This window comes from Hemiscyllium ocellatum, chromosome 37 (assembly GCF_020745735.1).
Source record: "Hemiscyllium ocellatum isolate sHemOce1 chromosome 37, sHemOce1.pat.X.cur, whole genome shotgun sequence".
NCBI lineage: Eukaryota > Metazoa > Chordata > Chondrichthyes > Orectolobiformes > Hemiscylliidae > Hemiscyllium > Hemiscyllium ocellatum.
The window spans coordinates 8,955,627-8,974,987 of record NC_083437.1 but is presented as its reverse complement, the minus strand read 5'-3'; the positions used below and the strand labels follow the sequence as shown (position 1 = coordinate 8,974,987).

The 19,361-nt window shown below is 40.1% G+C and overlaps 1 protein-coding gene across 1 annotated transcript in view; it reads right to left on the bottom strand.

Annotated features, from left to right (window-relative positions):
• kif17 (kinesin family member 17) overlaps window positions 1-19,361 on the bottom strand; it is an 85,023-nt gene that overhangs the window by 43,568 nt on the left and 22,094 nt on the right. Inside the window, exons 4-6 of the mRNA XM_060851912.1 lie at window positions 10,750-10,939; window positions 3,256-3,708; window positions 1,016-1,122 (exon numbers count right to left, since the gene is read on the bottom strand). Of these exons, the coding sequence (XP_060707895.1) occupies window positions 1,016-1,122; window positions 3,256-3,708; window positions 10,750-10,939 (750 nt within the window). The remainder of the gene's footprint in view (window positions 1-1,015; window positions 1,123-3,255; window positions 3,709-10,749; window positions 10,940-19,361) is intronic.

Here is a 19,361-nt window from a genome sequence, read left to right as displayed (position 1 = left end):
TGGCATTGTGGGTGCACCTATACCAAATGGGATGCAGGGTTCAAGAAGACAGCTCACCACCACCTTCTCAAAGGCACCAGCAATGTTTCCTCTAGGCTGCACGAGTGTGCCAGTGACTGATTTCGACTTTCAGAAGCCACTACCATGCATGGACCTCGGAAGACCTCGCAGTGGCAAAAGAAATTACAGAAACATCAGTAACAAGGGATGGGTAATAATTGCTGATCCAGCCAGTGATGTCCACATACTTTGAGTGAATTTTAAAAAGCTATATCTAGCTGCATTGTACTCAAAATGTATTTCATTTAAGGAGAGCTTCAATGTTCCTTTTCATCCACCTCCCCTTCTGAAGGAAAACCTGACTGTCCATCATGCAAAGACTGGTAGCTTGCTGCGTTTCAGGCAATCACTGTTACTACTAATAGCAGTTGCAAATAAATCTCCTTTCAGAATCTCCCTGGTCTCCCAACTGCAGTGAGATGAGATTATGAATTACAAATTAAAAAGGGACCTGTGTGCAGTACTCACAAAGACCCCTCCAGTTTGTCAGGATTCAGATTGCACTATGAAGTATTTTATTATGCAGGTTAATGTTTTTCAGTAAATTACTCTACTAGAGCAGTGTACACAAGAATTAGACCCAAACTGGAAGAAGTAAGTTTCAACCCACTGAATCTCCTGCACAATTATGACTGATAAAGCAACAACACTATGCATTTGGATATCCTATGCATTATAATCTAGATGGAAAGAAGTGAACTTCTAGTCCCGAAATGATTCTTGTGATATTCTATTTTATCACAAAAATTTTCCCATCACAATCAATGTGAGTCCTGAAATCTGGTGAATTTAGAACACTGGTACTTCTCTGGGATGAATACAAATCTCCCTTGTGGAAGTGATACATCAAAAAAGCAGTAATATCAGAACCAGAAGTACCATTTAGCATAAATCTATAAACATAGCATGTAAAGATTGAGAATATATTTTAGCTTTTTCTTCAATTTACACAAACCTGTCTCATATTTTCTTTTTCAAGCTCTATCTCAGCATGAGCATTGGTATTCTGAGGGGATGGAACAGTGGTTTGACTACGATCCCTTTGCACTTTATTTAGAAAATCTGCAAAATAAAAAGCAAAGTCAGTTTAAGTGATAACCTACTCTGCGTCCTATTCTAAAATAATGGAACGGTAGACGTACAGTTATCTTAGATTCAGGCAAGCAATTTGATCAAGGTAGATCACATTTGAGTTCCCAGTGTCCTAATCCAATGTTGATATGTATGTTTCTTTTCAGTGTTTCTTGGTAGTCATCAACAATAGATCCTACCTATCTTCTTATATCTAGGTTTGAAAATGCTACTTCAGTTGAGATCAGTTAACTCAGCAAATCGTGAACCTAGGACTTACCAGTAACAAGTAACACAATAGATACTGAGTTACCCTTTGAACTGTGATGGAGAATAGGTACATGTGTTTCACTTCTATTTTTTAATTCCCTCCCGTCTTCTTCCTTCCCTTTTTAAAATCTATGATACTACACTTTTGACAGCATCCATCTGAGAGTTAGACCACAATCAGAGAAAATTACATCTAATAATATTGGTGTTGGTTTAAATAAATGATCTTTCTGGAATTACAAAAAGCAAAAATGATTACCGAAATAATATCATTTGGATGAGGTGATTCAGATTACTAGTAAACTTAAAAATCATGATTAGGTGATGCCAAGATTGGATTTTCAAGTTTCGTGCTTAATAGTAGATGAGAGATGAAGAGTACAATAGAGCTTTGGTGCTATGGGTAAACACAAGTTGGAATGGGAGACAGTGTGATGAATTGATTCAAAAACATTAAGGAGTAAGAATGTATAGGATACTCAATTTGCATCTTAGTAGAAACAACAGAGGCAGAACAGTTCATGGAAACAGTGGCCATGGTAACAAAGTAGAGACAAAGAATAACTTTGAACAGATTTATCTGAATCCAGCACAAAACTACAAAAAGTACTGTGATGTCAGTTAGGATTTTAGTATTTTCAGGACTGTAAGACCCACTAGATTTTTAAAAACACAAATGATGTATACAATTTCAGACCATATGATGCACAGTCATTTTAGATGATATATTACAAAAAGACATGTCTTTTACTGTGGTACTGCAAGAATTGTTTTGGGTATTGGTAGAACAGATATTATGTTCTATAAAAATTTCAAATTATATTGGCAGTTAACACCAGTTGTTATTATGAACAATGAGGAACACTACCACTGTTCACTATTAATTCAGGGCTTTTAATCTGAACTCACAGGCTAATGTTCTGGAGATGTGGGTTCAAATCCCACCATAGCAGGTGGTGAAATTTGAATTCAATAAAAATCTGTAATAAAACCCAGCCTAATGGTGACCATGTAATCACTGTTGATTGTCATAAAAAATTATCTGGTTCACTAATGTCCTACAAGGACATGTCTTGCCTGGTGTGGCCTGCAGGTGGCTTCCATCCCACAGCAATGTGGCGACTCTGGGAATTGGGTGGGCAATAAATGCCAGCCTAGCCAGTGTCACCAAATCCATGAGAGAATAAAAGTGATTGTGTATTGTTATAGGGACTGTTAAATTGTTTAAGCCTGAAATCAGATGCAAGTAGGCAGGCAATTTTATGCTGCCAGCCTCCATACCAGTTCCCCGCCATGATCCTGACTCATTTTCAATGAGGGCAACTTGGAGTTAAATCAGATGCTGACTATTAAGGCTAATTATTGGCATTCTCAGGGCCTAATAAGGACCCATTCAGCTTCAGCTACTCTTCACAACAAGGGCCAGATAGTTATGGCTATTTCAAAAGTGAAAATAAACATACTTTCACTTTTCTTTTTCTCAATGTGCAGATCAACAACTCCCACCCTGGCTGGTGGGGCTGCCAATCACTGAGTGCTTAGAAGCCTCTCAAATGTCTGTCAATGTTGGAAGCCCATCCACCATCCTTGATTGGATGGTCAATCAGTTCCCAGTCTTTAAAAATCTGGTGGGCACTCCTGGAACATATCATATGGGGTTAGGATCCTGAGCTAAACCAGTAGGTGGGTTGCAAACACAATTGAAAATCCGGGCTGTGACATTGGAAGTGGCATACATCCTATATCCACTAGATCAATCTTCCACTTTTTGATTAACACAAATTTGGATTCCATCAGTTCGTATCAGTATAAAATAAGGAATTTTCAATGAATGAGAGAAGAAAAAGTACTTACTAGATAAGTTGTCATTTCCGAGTTGTCCAGCTAGGAGTGCCTTTAGCTGTTTAATCTCTTCCTGATACTCTCGAAGTAAAGCATCCTTTGGATCTTCATTAATTCTTGGCTTGTTTTTGATATTCTTTGCCCTGTTGGCATATCGTAAAGTGCTAAGACTTTCATCATAGTTATTGTCTGCAGGAGATAGACATGCCACCATCAGAGTTTTGGTGTTGCCTCCAAGGGAATCCTGTAACATTCGCGTCAGTTTGGAGTCACGATATGGAATGTGTTTTGATCTTCCATCCACAAGTGCAGAAATTACATTTCCAAGTGCTGACAGTGACAAGTTGATTTTTGTGGCTTCTTTCAATCGATCTCCAGTCGCTCCAGTTTTTGCCTGTCTTTCACTACCTGCCAAATCTACCAGGTTTAATTTTCCCACACGGATGCGGTCTTTTCCATTATCATCTGCAAGAAAGACACAGAAACGATAGTTACAAATATTCTCTTCCATCACGATGCCCATTTGCCTTCAGTCATTTTCAGCCTGAGGAGGGTATCAGATAGACCATCCTGAGTGTCTCACCAAATTTTATTAGTGAATAGCACTACAAGGCTAGAAGTAATTGTTCCTTCCTAGTTTGATTTCAAAAGGTAGTTAGTCAATCAGTTTGGTGAATGGACTCACAAATGGTCTAAATTTGGGTAATGACAGCAGGTTTTCTTCTCTGAAGCATAAAGTGAAATCAACTGGGTTGTTTTGAAAATGGGTTTTCATGGTCATGTTCTGATACCAGCATTTCTTTCAAACAGATATGTGCTTCAAACTGAATTCACATTCATAAACGATGAAAGTAGAACTGCCAACCCTTCCAGGATTGTACTGGTATCGCCAAGAATTGAAGATTAACACTATGGATACTACTGCAAGAGATGAGAAATAGGTCTATTAAAAAATAATTGGCTGTCATCTTGTGGCCTCTGAATATTATTGCTAATTTAAAGGAATTACTTTATTTTCATACAGCTGATATCTTGTCATTTAAACCTTCTTCTTTTATTGCTCCTTTGACTTTGGATCTCAAAAACTTTGGCAATTTAGTTTCTGCTACCCTCCACCCAATCACAGCCCTTCTCTGTTGCTCAGAACCTATTATATTTTAACTTGCCTCCGTTGGGATAAACCACCAGCTCTGTTTCCCTGTCTCTTTTTATTACTCACCTGATAGGGAAATTGAAGGGTAGCAGAATTATTCAAACCTGGGGGTGGTGGCCACTGCACTTTTGTGAGTAAGCCCAGACCCAAATAAGACTCTCACGTTCAGCATTATGAGCCATAGTAAACAGCAGAACTAGCAAATTTCTGTGGTGATGGCAGGAGAAATAGAACCTTGAAGGACAATTGCTCAAGGTGCAGATGAAAGATGACTGTTGGGAAGGGGACTTATGTTTCCTGAAGCATAATTGAAGATAATGGAAAATTAGCTCAGCTGCTTTTTCTTCCAAAGACACATTGTTCTTTGAGATTGAAATGGGAGACTCATATGAGCAATGAAAGAGGACATCACAAGATTGCAAGTCATCGAGAAATAAGTAGAGATCCTGCCTCCATGGCAGATCACTACTGAACATTAGGAAGTTAAAAATCACACACCCGGTTAGAGTCCAACAGGTTTATTTGGAAGCACTAGCTTTCGGAGCGCTGCTCCTTCATCAGGTGGTAGTGCAAGTCGAAACACACTCCAGTCCAATACCGGAACCTCCAAATCATGACTAACTTTGGCACATTAGAAAACTGACCTCTGGCAGAAGTCAAAGGCTAGGAATAATGAGTAAGCACTAATTTTCAGCAAGGATCTTTGTTGGAGTCTCAACAATTTAGAGTATTTACTAATGACCAAGGTGATGAAACATAAAGTCACACACGGTAGGTAGTATTGCAAACAGGGTAGATGTAAGTATAAAATTACAACATGATATTAATTAAATGAACAGACAACTGGTCAATGGATTTCAATGTAAGAAATAAGGTTATCTACTACTGACAAAAAAAATTAATAAAGGGCATTGCGTGAAACAGTGAAGGTTCAAAGAAACTTGGGATGCATGAACATGGATCACTAAAATGTCATTAATGAGTACAGAAGGTTATCAAAAACATTAATATAATTTTAGCCTTTATATCTAGAGAGTTACTTTACCCAGAGGATAGAAGGTATGCTTCTGCTGTATAAAATTCTGGTCAGACAATACCTACAGTATCCTGAGCAGTTCTGAGTACTACACCTTAGGAAAAATATAACAGCTGTCAGCAAGTACAATGTAGATTTATAAAAGAGTCAGGGCAGGCAGGGACAAAGTAAAGAACAAGGTAAGACTGATAAATTAAAACTGCATTTATTTCGATGCAAGAGGCCTAACAGGGAAGGTAGATGAACGCAACTCATGGTTCGGAACATGGGACCGGGATATCATAGCAATTACAGAAACATGGCTCAGGGATGAACAGGACTGGCAGCTTAACGTTCCAGGATACAAATGTTACAGGAAGGACAGAAAGGGAGGCAAGAGAGAAGGGGGAGTGATATTTTTGATAAGGGATAGCATTACAGCTGTACTGAGGGAAGATATTCCTGGAAATACATCCAGAGAAGTTATTTGAGTCGAACTGAGAAATAAGGAAGGGATGATCACCTTATTGGGATTGTATTATAGACCCCCTAATAGTCAGTGGGAAATTGAGAAACAAATTTGTAAGTAAATCTCAGTTATCTGTAAAAATAATATGGTGGTTACGGTAGGGAATTTTAACATTCCAAATGTAGATTGGTACTACCATTGTGTTGAGGGTTTAGATGGAGAGGAATTTGTTAAGTGTGTACAAGAAAATTTTCTGAATCAGTATGTGGATGTACCTACTAGAAAAGATGCAAAATTTGACCTACTCTTGGGAAATAAGGCAGGGCAGGTAACTGAGGTGTCCATGGGGAAGCACTTTGGGGCCAGCAACCATAATTCTATTAGTTTTAAAATTGTAATGGAAAAGGATAGACCAGATCTAAAAGTTGAAGTCAAATCTGGATGAAGGCTAAGTTTGACAGTATTAGGCAAGAACTTTCAAAAGCTGATTGGAGGCAGATGTTTGCAAGTAAAGGGACAGCTGGAAAATGGGAAGGCTTCAGAAATGAGATAATGAGAGTCCAGAGACAGTATATTCCTGTTAGGGTGAAAGGAAAGGTTGGTAGGTATAGGGAATGTTGGATGACTGAAGAAATTGAGGTTTTGGTTAAGAAAAAGAAGTAACATTTGTCAAGTATAGACAGGGTAGATTGAATGAATCCCTGTAAGAGTGTAAAGGCAGTAGGATTATACTTAAGAGGGAAATCAGGAGAGCAGAAAAGGGGACACGAGATAGCTTGGTCAAATAGAGTTTAGGAGAATCCAAAGGGTTTTTACAATACATTAAGGGCAAAAGGGTAACAAGGGAGAGAATAGAGCCCCTTAAAGATCAGCAAGGCAGTCTTTGTGTGGAGCCGCAGGAGATGGGGTAGATACTAAATGAGTATTTTGCTTCAGTGTTTACTGTGGAAAAGGACATGGAAGATATAGAATGTGGAAATAGTTGGTGACATCTTGAAAAATGTGCATATTACAGAGGAGGAAGTGCTGGATGTCTTGAAATGCATAAAACCGGATAAATCCCCAGGACCTGATCAGGTGTATGCTAACTCTGTGGGAAGCTAGGGAAGTGATTGCTGGGCCTCTTGCTGAGACATTTGCATCATCGATATCACAGCTGACGTGGTGGAAAACTGGAGGTTGGCTAACATGGTGCTACTATTTAAGAACGGTGGTAAGGACAAGCCAGTGAACAATGGACCGGTGAGCCTGACATCGGTGATGGGCAAGTTGTTGGAGGGAATCCTGATGGACAGGATGTACATTTATTTGGAAAGGCAAGGACTGATTAGGGATAGTCAACATGGCTTTGTGCATGGGAAATCATGTCTCACAAACTTGATGCAGTTTTTTTTGAAAAAGGAACAAAAAGAATATTGATGAGGACACAGTGGTAGATGTGATCTATATGGACTTCAGTAAGACATTTAATAAGGTTCCCCATGGGAGAATGGTGAGCAAGGTTAGATCTCATGGAATACAGGGATAACTAGCCATTTGGATATAAAACTTGCTCAAAGATAGAAGACAGAGGGTGGTGGTGCAGGGTTATTTTTCAGACTAGAGGCCTGTGACCACTGGAGTGCCACAAGGATCGGTGCTAAGTCCACTACATTTCATCATTTATATAAATGATTTGGATGTGAGCATAAGAGATATAGTTAGTAAGTTTGCAGATGATATCAAAATTGGAGGTTTAGTGGACAGTGAAGTAGGTTACCTTAGATTACAGAATCATAGAATCCCTACAGTGTGGAAACAGGTCATTAGGCCCAACAAGTCCACAACGACCCACTGAACCGTATCCCAGCCAGACCCATTCCCTCTACCCTATTATTTTTTTTCACATTTACCCTGAATGATGCAGCTAACCAATACATCCCTGGATACAATGGGTAATTTAGCATGGCCAATTCACCTACCTCACATATCTTTGGACTGTGGGAGGAAACCAGAGCACCCCGAGGAAACCCATGCAGACACAGGGAGAACGTGCAGTTGACAAAAGTTGGAATTGAATCCAGGTCACTGGAGCTGTGAGGCAGCAGTGCAAATCACTGAGCCAATGTGTCACCCACAATGTGCAAGTTCCCCTCCCACATTATGCTGGCTTGGAACTGCAATGCTATTCCTTCACTGTTGCTGGTCCTTCCTACACGACTGTGGGTAATCTGACAATACAAGGACTTAATAATACAAGAAGGTGACTCACCACCATCTTCTCAAGGTGTTTGAAATCATCTTCAGCCAGAGGTGCTGAGTGGAACTGTGCAACCACAACACACTTAAAGAAACTCATCACCATCCAGAACAAGGCAACCAATTTGATTTGCACCCCATCCACCTCATTCATTCCCTCCACCGCCAATCAACAGGATCTTGATCAGATGGGCCAATGGGCGGAGGAGTGGCAGATGGAGTTTAATTCAGATAAATGTGAGATGATGCGTTTTGGGAAAGCAAACCTTAGCAGGACTTATACACTTAATGGTAAGGTCTTAAGGAGAGTTGCTGAACAAACAGACCTTGGAGTGCAGGTTCATAGCTCCTTGAAAACAGAGTCACAGGTAGATAGGGTAGTGAACGTGGTTGGTATGCTTTCCTTTATTGGTCAGAGTATTGAGTATAGGAGTTGGGAGGTCATGTTCCGGCTGTACAGGACATTGATTAGGCCACGTTTGGAATATTGCGTGCAATTCTAGTCTCCTTCCTATTGGAAGGATGTTGTGAAACTTGAAAGGGTTCAGAAAAGATTTACAGAATGTGGCCAGGGTTGGAAGATTTGAACTGTAGGGAGAGGGTGAATCGGCTGGGGCTGTTTTCCCTGGAGCTTCAGAGGCTGAGGGGTGACCTTATACAGGTTTATAAAATTATGAGGGGCATGGATAGGATAAATAGACAAAGTCCCTTCCTTGGGGTGGGGGAGTCCAGAACTAGAGGGCATATGTTTAGGCTGAGAGGGGAAAGATGTAAAAGTGACATAAGGGGCAACTTTTTTCACACAGAGGGTGCTTTGAGTATGAAATGAGCTGCCAGAGGAAGTGGTGGTGGCTAGTACAATTGCAACATTTAAGAGGCATCTGGATGGGTATATGAATCGGAAGGGTTTGGAGGGATATGGGCCGGGTGCAGGCAGGTGGGTCTAGATTGGGTTGGCATATCTGGTTGGTATGGATGAGTTGGACCGAAGGGTCTGTTTCCCTGCTGTACATCTTTATGACATCTCCAAATAATAACTGGACTCCAAGGATTAAATTACAATGAGAGCTTACAAAACTAGGAATGCATTCTTTGGGATGTATAAATGAAGGGGTTATTTGATTAATTTTTAAAAGATACTAAGCGAAGATAGGGAGAGTCTAGTTTAGCTGATTGAAGAGGCGAGGACAAAGGGAGAGAGTCTAAAAATGACAGCCAGAACTTTTAGGAGAGCAATTAGGCACACAAGGAACACACATCGGCAAAATAAGGTAAAAATCTAGAAATCTAATCTCTCAGTAAATGGCAATTGTTGATGCTTTGTTTCCTAATTTTAAATGCGATTAATAGATTCTTTTCCCACCAGAGGTAACAGGAGATATGATTAAAGGCACATCAATGGATGTTTGGATTTCAGCTCACCACGATTTTACTGAACAGTGGCTCATGGTAGAACAGGCTTAAGGGGTTAATTGGCTTACTCAATTTCCAATGTTAATATACGCTCCTTTTAACCCCTAAGGAGTTGCATTTCAGTACTAAAGACAAAACTAAGCAAAAGTTCCAAACAATTTAAGTTCCTTGCCATAATTTTATGAAGATAAATAATAGCCTTGATATTGTACAATCTCAGGCAGAGTAGGGTACTCCAACTGGAGCTCATGCGTTCCTTCTGTGGCTTTCTCTTTCTTTTTCTCTCCCCCTTTTATCTCTTGATGGCCCTGGTCTTGGTCTCTCAGTAGCATGGCCTCTCTCAGCCTGGTCTCCCGATAGCTCCTGATGGTCCTGGCCTGGTGTCTCGGCGTCTCATGGTGGGTCCTGGCCTGGTCTCTCTGGAGTTCTCATCCTGGTCTCTTGATGGTATGTTGGTTGGTCTCATGGTGGCATCTTGGCTTGGCATGTGAGTGGATCCTGCCCAGGCATATTCCTGAGACACCGGGAGGAAAATAGAGAGGTGGCAGTTCCATCAGAAGTGATGGTATCTACGACACATGCTTCAAGAACAAATAGACAAGATTCCCAGACAGCGAGATAAGTAGAGGACTCATCAAAAACTGTTGAAGTATTAGCTTATTCCATTATTTTCCCCATTTAAGCTATGAAAGACTTCAGTGTAAACTATAATCCACTTTTTAAATTTTTCTACTATTTTATGAAACAATGCTTAACTTTTCAACTCTTGTTTCTCTGATTAATTTGCATCTAAGCTTCTTTTGTACTTAGGTACTTTGGTACCTAAGATGGCACCATGTGCAACTTTCCACTGAACATTATATATTTTCCACTGAACTCCTGTACTTGAGTACATGTGACAATAAAATCTAAGTCTATTTTATAAAGGAATCAAATTTATTGGAAATGATGAGAATGGGAGAAAGAGTAAGACAAACAGATGGGAATTAAGGTACAATAAACACAAAGGCAAAGGTGAAAGTATGCAAAAACAAATAAGAGAAAAGGACAGAGGGATAAAGATTTACAAGAAAATAGATGCAATTTGTTTAACCTATTTTAATTTTGGAAGAAATTCTGAGGATTGTATCTATGAATTTTAGAAAAAAAATTTTCAGAAGTAAATCACTACAAATAAAATATCAATATTCAATCACTTGTTGGTTTTGCATAACTGACCTATTGAGCACATCTCCAAGTGTATGGTGAATATAGAATGTGAACGTGATGAGTCTTTATTCATGAGGGTGTATCCCACAGCTCGATTGCCCCAGCCAATATCCATGATTTTCTCACACTCTGATACACTGTGCACAGTGTGCATGGATAGATCCTTCACATAAATGCCTTTCTCTGGATGCTCCTTGAGCTATAATCAGATGGATGAGACAAATAAGTTAGAAGCCTGGGGAATCATCAGCCTAGAACTAATCTATTAAATTTCACCATTGTAAAGATTATTTACAGAGTCAAAAAATTCAAGATAGATTTTACTTCTAATTTTGCAACAGAACTATAACTCAATTTTAAAATTGTCTCTATTCCTCTCCCAAAGGTGCTGATTATTGCTGTGGCATGCAAAGATAAAGAGCATGCATTTGTATTGCATTTCATTCTATTTCAACTTCAAGTCAATCCAAGTCACTTCTCAGCAAAATAATTAGCTTACAAGTTGATTTGAGGATGATGTTTATTCAGGATTCTGCCGTATGTCTCCATATGACTGAAGTGTAGTAATATATAGTTGGGAAACACAGAAATCGACTTACATGAAGCAAGATCCAACAAAAAAACAAGAAAATTTATGACCACATAATCCATTTTCTTATCCAGTGATGTTAGCTGAGGTACAATTGTTAGCCATAATGCTTCTAATAATGCTCAGATTTGAATAAAATCCTGCAGATACTGGAAATCTTAAATAAAATAAAGTGCTGGAGAAACTCAGCAGGTCTGCTAGCATCTGTGGAGGAAGAAAGAGCTTTAACATTCTGAGTCCGATATGCCCATTCGGAACTGAATGGGTGAGTAAACTGTGTTTTATTTATGCTGGAGACAGATGAAGAGGAGCAACAAGTGGAACAGGTTGTCATGGTGCTCAATGCCAAAGACAAAGGGGGTGCTAATGGTAGTCAAGGTGAAGATGGGAAAGGAGAAAATGGGTCCACTCTACTGACAGCAAAGGCAAAAAGACACAAGCAAGGCATGGCAGTCCGTGTCTGTGTATGTGTTTGTACGGGGTAGGGTGGGTGAGTAGTGGAGGAGAAAGAGAGGGCTGGGGGTGTGGGGGAAGATGTAAGAAATGATGTGGAGGTGGAGGTGCCAGTGTTGGACTGAGGTAGACAAAGTCAGAGGTCACACGACACCTGGTCATAGTCCAACAGGTTTATTTGAAATCACAATCTTTCAAAGCATCGCTCGTTCATCAGGTGAGACTTCAAATTTGCTCATTCATCAGGTGAGACTTCACCTGATGAAGCAGCAGTGCTCCTACAGCTTGTCATTTCAAATAAACCTGTTGGACTATAACCTGATGTTGGATGGAAGAAAAACAGACAATGCAGAGGGCATGCTCTGAAGTTGAGGAATTCAATACTGAGACCTGGTGGCTATAAGGTGCCTTGGTGGAAATGTGGTGATGTTCCTCTAGCTTGTGTTGTGCATTGTTGGAACAACGTGGCAAGCCGTGGATGAAAATGTTTGCAAGGAAGCACAGTGATATACTGGGACAGCAAGCAAATGGAAGGGCAGGGTCATTCCTGCTAGGGCAGAGCTGTCCCATAAAGTGGCCATCCAATCTGTGTTTGGTCTCCCAAATGTAAAGAAGACTGCATTGTGAGCAGCAAATACAGCAGACGACGTACAACACTGCTTCACCTGGAAGATGTGTGTGGAACCTTGGACAGTAGGGAGGGAGGAGTGAATGAGCAGTGTTAGGAGTGGTGGTGGAGTGGATCAGTATGATCCTTGCAGAATTCTGACAGTGGAGGACAGGAGAAGTTGAGTTTTGGTGGTGGTGTCCTGCTGAAACTGGCGTAAATGATTTTGAATGATCCTTTGAATACAGAGACTGGTATGGTGGAAAGTGGAACCCAGGTTTATCATTCTTTTCTACCCAAGGGTGATGTGTTCAAACTGATTTATTTAAAACCTACACAGATACAGTTCAAGAATATACTGACAAGAATATTAAAGATTTATAAAACTGGAATACACATATACAAACACACAAATTAGAAACTGGCACAGGCTACTTGGCCTATATTGGTGAGAGTTCTTGTGACTGATATCAAACATTGGAGATAGTAAAATGTGGAGAAATGCTGGTATTGTGTATCTGCAGGGGTGCTGGCAGATGGCCCTCCACACTTGTGGGAAGAAGTCACAGTGGAGGTCGTGCCTGCAGTGTTGCTCCAAGGACATGGATAAGAGCTGAAAGAAGTTTAACAATCTGACAAGAATGAGTTCAACCTTTAAATGGTGTAGCTTACCAACTGCACCAGTCGTCTTATCCATTGCTAATTCACTGCAGTTCTGATACCAGCTGACCAACAATCATTGTCAATTAATCCTCAGTCCTTTAATTCAAATGCTTTACCCCACACTCATACACTTAGCATTGCTGAAAGCCTCACACCGAACAATTCAAATACATATTCTGTTAGCCAAAATGACCCCAAGCTCCAGTTGCTTGACACTTCAAAACACCACTGCATTCTCTAGTCAAAATTTCTGCTTCAGGCCTGCTGCAGTGTTCCAGCAACACTCAGTGAAATTGGAAGACCTGCATCCCAAAATCTGCCTTGGGCTCCTTCAGGTGACTGACTGTGTGGAGTTTGCACGTTCTCCCCGTATCTGTGTGGGTTTCCTCCGGGTGCTCCGGTTTCCTCCCACAGTCCAAAGATATGCGGGTCAGGTGAATTGGCCATGCTAAATTACCCGTAGTGCTAGGTATGGGGTAAATGTGGGGGGTGTGGGTGGCGGGTCGTTGTGGACTTGTTGGGCCGAAGGGCCTGTTTCCACACTGTAAGTAATCTAATCTAATCTAATCAGACTCAATATTAAGTTCAATAATTTTAGCACCTGAGCACCTTTTTCCTTTACCCACCCCTATACCTCAGGCCTTGTCATCACATGGGCTGCTTTCATCACAGCCTACTTACTCCTCCATCTTGCACACTAGTCACCAACATCTCAGGCATGCGCATGGACAATGACCGCATGCAAACCCCTCCCTCCACCAGGACCTTCAAAGTGAGATGCCAATTTCCTTCTGTCTGACATACCTAGGGCAAATGACAATAACTGTGAAGACAGCTGCAGACTTTGAAGATGGCACTGATCCCAGGAGGACCTGGCAGTGCCAAGCACTTCTGCCTGCAGCTAGTGGCAGAATATGATGAGTGGTAATGTGCTGAGTTTGGGACAACAGCTTCAGAAAATGCACTAAGCCTTGTGGAGAGAAACCCTACATGAAACTCACCAAAAATGAATAAGCCTATTTCTGTTAAGATTATGTAACTAAAACTCCACGAATTGTATTCCATGCATATTCATAACAGGTTGCCAATGCACATTTAACAAAAGAAAATAAAAGTTTATACTGTGCAAAAGGAACATGAAAAAAACTACATATAAGAACTATTTGAAACAGTCTCATAAGGAATATCAGATAAAAAGTCTAAACCCTCAACAACAATTTACAAATAATCAAACCTCAGCAAAGGATTACCCTGTTTAAACTTTAAAGTCTCTTTGTCAGTGGGCACGGCTATAATTTTTTTTGCAAACTTCTGTAATTACTTGATGCAAACATTTTCTTTAGGAAATGTCTCTTCCTGAGACACATAAACATAGCTCACTTGTTTCTTAACATGGATTTTTACAATTCTTTTTCCGTAGTCTTCTGCTTTTTTAAAAAACTGGTACGAGGCACTCTCTTTCTCTTATCTTGACTGCTTTGGAATCTGAAACAAAAACAGAAATTGCTGGACGAACTCAGCTGGTCTGGCAGCCTCGATGTTTTGGAGCAACTACACTGCTGTTTAGGCCCTTTTCTTTCTAAATGTCCTGCTCCTCTCAGAAAGAAACCTACACACTTACCTTTTATGACGGTATTGTCTCTCTTTATAAAAGGAAACTAATTTTTCTCTGATTCCCTGTGCCAGAGAATACCTTGTTGCTAGGCTACAGTTCCATTTCTTCTCCTATCTCTATCCCTTCTTTTCTAAAACACAGATCTTCTACCACGTGTCTACTAAAGTACTGGACTATTCACTTCAAAAAAATTTTTGAAACCTTATTTAAACGGTACAAACAAATTTTCAGTCAGATAGACACACAATTCACAAAACTGAAAAATGAAACTAAAACCATGGCCTTTCCTTCTTAATTCATGCAATATACAAAATAAAAGTACAAATCAAGTTGTAAATTCTTCTATCCCATCTTAAACCCAAATTGCCAAACAACAATAATAATATAAAGCTTCAATAACAGGCCTGAATGCCACAGTGGAAACTCAAATTGTTGCCATCATGGTTTTGAAAACCACTGTTAAAAGAGACTTCTAGTATCACAGAATCTCTCACAAGATTAAAATGTTTGCTGAGGCATTGTCTGAGAAAAATGTCAGTGTTTCCATCTAATTCTGCCCCTAATGCTCCATCAGTGTCTTTGGTGTTGCCCCTCAGCTAGTTTGCTTAGGCCAGGGTAAGGCAATTAGAAGCTGGAGGCATACTGGGTTGTTTGAGATTGAAGTTAACATTGGAAGACAATCTCCTCAATGGAACAGCAACTGATTTCCATCTCTTACACTGCAGTCCCTGGAGAAACATCTGATTGGAAGACAATGTAATGGTTACAGAGGAAGTGTTTTTTACGGTATATGGGAAGGTATGGTTAAGCACATTATTATGATTAAAATATTTTAATCACAGATAATCTGGAAAGAAAGAGCTTGTTAAGCTTGCATTTTACTTTTCGCTTTCCCCTAATGCTCCTGAGGTCCTCACCTGATTGGTGATAGAAAGGGATATACCTTCAAAATGGACAGATTGTGTTGCTGGTAGCATATTACTGCAAATCTTAATCTCTGAGCTAAATAATGTAGGGTCCATTCTGTGAGCAAGCAGTTGGAATGTTGCTTACTGACACAAATATTCTTGCTTTACAATGTTTCTTGTGGCAACATGGTAGGCCTGTTGTGCACAATGCATGGTTTCCTGTCTGGAGTTTTGAGCGTGTCTTAAGGGGATAACATTTGTTGCCCAGAGCCAGCTTTTGACCTGCCATGTTGGTGGAACAGACGATTGATGCAGAATGAAGGAACCATAACTGGTGCTCAATAGTGTGCATTTATTTGCATGATGCACTGATTGTGGTCATACACCAGCTGCATTTTAAATTTACAAGTAAAGTTGTCAAGCTCAAATGAGGAACAGAAAGCTAATGAGAGTTTAAGCAATAGCCTGCATCACTTGGATACCTGTAGCCTGGCAAATCCTTGCATCCCTCTATTTATTTCTGGCAAACTCTGGCAGTAAACTCATTTATACAGTAGAGCAATACAAACTCTCAGATGTGGCTCATGTCTGCATTAACAGCCTGAACAGAGCCAGATCCACAAATCTTAAGTGCCATTGTCATCTTGATCACCACAGACACTGGTGATCCTGCCGTGCTTTGAGGTGTCGATGTTACTGCAACACTGCAGACTTCATTCATGATCTCTATTGTGAAACAATAATGCCTTGAGCATTGGTCCTTGTTGAATTGGAGGTAAGAAAATTAATACCTGAAGGTCCTAGGCCTCTTGTTGAATTCCCTTTTCCAATCATCTCTTCATCACACCCTCCTAGAATCTTGTCCTGTTTCTCCTGGTTTTTTGTCATCATCCTAATCAAGTTTATTCCCAGAGAAAGTCTAAATGGGTTACTCACATCTGGAAGCAGTTTCCATCAGCTACTTCAATTGAAAAAAAAATTCAAAAAAAGCAAGGTCACTTTATCCAATGTAACCATAATTTAGCCACATACAGGAAAACTCCAAACCCTTCACAATTGAACCGATAGTCAATAGGATTAATCCAGCAACTAACATGGACTTCATGATCCCTTTAAATTGACTCAGTCAAAGTCTTTTTTTCAAATATTATTTGAAGCATTAAGAGCATTTTTCCCTCTCTCTAATATCCAAAAGTGCTGTTACACAGCTGAACATTACTTTTCTCCATCACCAAATCATCTATGGTAGTTTAACCACCACCAGTAAATCGCCCATTTGAATAATTTGCATGTAAAGCTAGTAAAGGGCAATGCACACCAAAGGTAAGGGAGAAGTAGGGAGAAAGGGATGAAGCCCCATATAGGTCCTTTCATTTTCTTTTGTTTGTTTTTTTACACCTTTTACAGCCACATTTGCTTCCTCAGTGCTTGCCTCCGCAACCAACTGATCCCACGTGGATTCAAACTACATTCAAACCAGCACAATTTGGATCCGAACAGGACAACTAGTACAGACTACAAATTCAAAACCACCTGCAACAGTTTTCTCCTTCTGGATCCTCCGTTCCACACTCACAGCCATGCACCACCATCTAACTTCTCTATAGTTGGCTATGCCTCAACTGAGGGCCACACTCTCTCAGAACTGCACAGGACCCCATCTGTACTATGTCCTAAGAAGAATTCATACTCTCAACAAACAGTATTTCTACACCATCTCAAACATCAAAAACTGTAAATACAACAAACTTTTATATATTCACCTCAATAACCAACGCTCCTCGAACATTCCAGAAGCTTCCCCCAGTCTCCATAACTGCCGCCATTAGCCACAGCGACCATCACCGTGGCAAATCTTTTTACCTTCCTGATGAAGGGCTCCTGCCCAAAACATCGATTTTCCTGCTCCTCAGATGCTGCCTGACCTGCTGGGCATTTCCAGCACCACTCTAATCTTGACCTGGAACCAGCTAATCGAATTGTTCAACCAAATGTTATGTTATATCTTGTTCAGAACACTTGCACTGTGTCAGGTAGTTCTGCTAGCCTTTGACTCTCTTAAAGGTAGAGTTAAATCCACATCTTCATAATACCTCCCCCCTTAAGAAAAATTGTTTCCTATTCTTTAAACAAATTACCCTAACATACAGATAACTTTAAGTTCACCCTAACTTCTTCCCATATAATTGTATATATGTATATAACATTAAATTAAGACAAATCTCATCTCAACTTTATCAGTTAAATCCGCGATAATGCATCTTCGATTACGTTCTTACGACTCGCAACGTGTACGATTTTAAAATTAAGACTCCAACGAAATAGTCTCATATTCTTGTCTTTAAAGTATTCTAAGAACGTAAGCGGATTGTGATCAGTGTACACAATCGTCTTCGACACATTACACATTAAAATGTATTAAGGCCAGTACCTAACTCAACAGTGCTTTTTCAATTGTGGAGTATTTCCTTTGGTGGATGTTGATCTTCTTCGAAAAGTAAAAAACCAGCACATCAATCCCATCCTCATCTTCCTGGTAGGAGTGCAGCTCCAACTCCAAAGTCACTAGCATCGATGGTGACTTTAAAAGGTTTTGAAACTTGTTTGGTGGTTAATATTGATATCAAATGGTCGAAGGCCTCCTGTCATTGCTCTGTCCACTGACACCTTGTGTTCTTCTTCAGCAAATCGATTAACAGTGCCATTACAGTGCTGAAGTTTGGTACAAACTTCCAGTACAATCCGCTGTAGTCCTAAGAATCGAAGCACCTGTTTCTTTGAGATTGGTCGTGGAAATTTCTCGATGAGCTCCGTCTTTGCATTTTGTAGGGTTAACCTTCCATGACCGATGTTACGTCCCAAGAACGTCATCTCTGCTTTCACAAATTCAGTTTTAATTACGTTTATCACGGTTTTGCTTCTCGTAGTCATTCAAAGAGCTCTGCCCACTGTACTAATTGATCTTTCCATGACTTACTAAAGATCACTACATCATCCAAATAGATCATACAGTTTGTTAACCCAGCCACAACTCTATTCATTAGTCTTTGGAATGTAGCAAATGTGTTCTTTGTTTCAAAGGGCATCACTTTAAACTGATAGAGCTCATTTGGGGTTTCAAGCACAGAGATTTCTTTTGTCATCTCTGATAAAGGATCCTGCCAGTAACCGTGCATTAAGTCCACCTTGGTGATGTAATTGGCTTATCCAATTTTCTTGATACAGTCCTCCAGTCTCGGAAATGGATATGATTCTGATTTTGTAATAGCATTGACCTTCTTATAATCCACACAGAATTGTTAAGTCCTGTCTGGTTTGGGAACTAAGACGGTTGGCAAACATCACTTGCTCTGGCTTGATTTAATGATGTCCTCATTGAGCATGGCCTCCATCTCCATCTGGACCTGTCTGGCTTTGAAAGGATTAAGCCGATAGAGGTATTGTTTTATCAGAACAGTATTCCCTATGGCTACTTAATATACAATAGCAATAGTCCTCCCCATCTGATTCTTACATATGTCCCTATACTGCAATAACAAATCTTTCAACTGTGTTCTATGCTCCTGAGATAGATAGCTTATTAACCTATCCAAGTCCACAAGGACTTCTTCATTTTTAATCTATTTTGAGGCACAGCACCATTCCCCCTACCTTAGCACAGCTAATCCACCCTAACCTGCACATATTTGGATTCTAGGAGGAAACCAAAACACCCAGAGGAAACGCATGCAGACACGGTGAGGCAGTAGTGCTAACCACTGAGCCACCATACCACCTCTCCAGTAT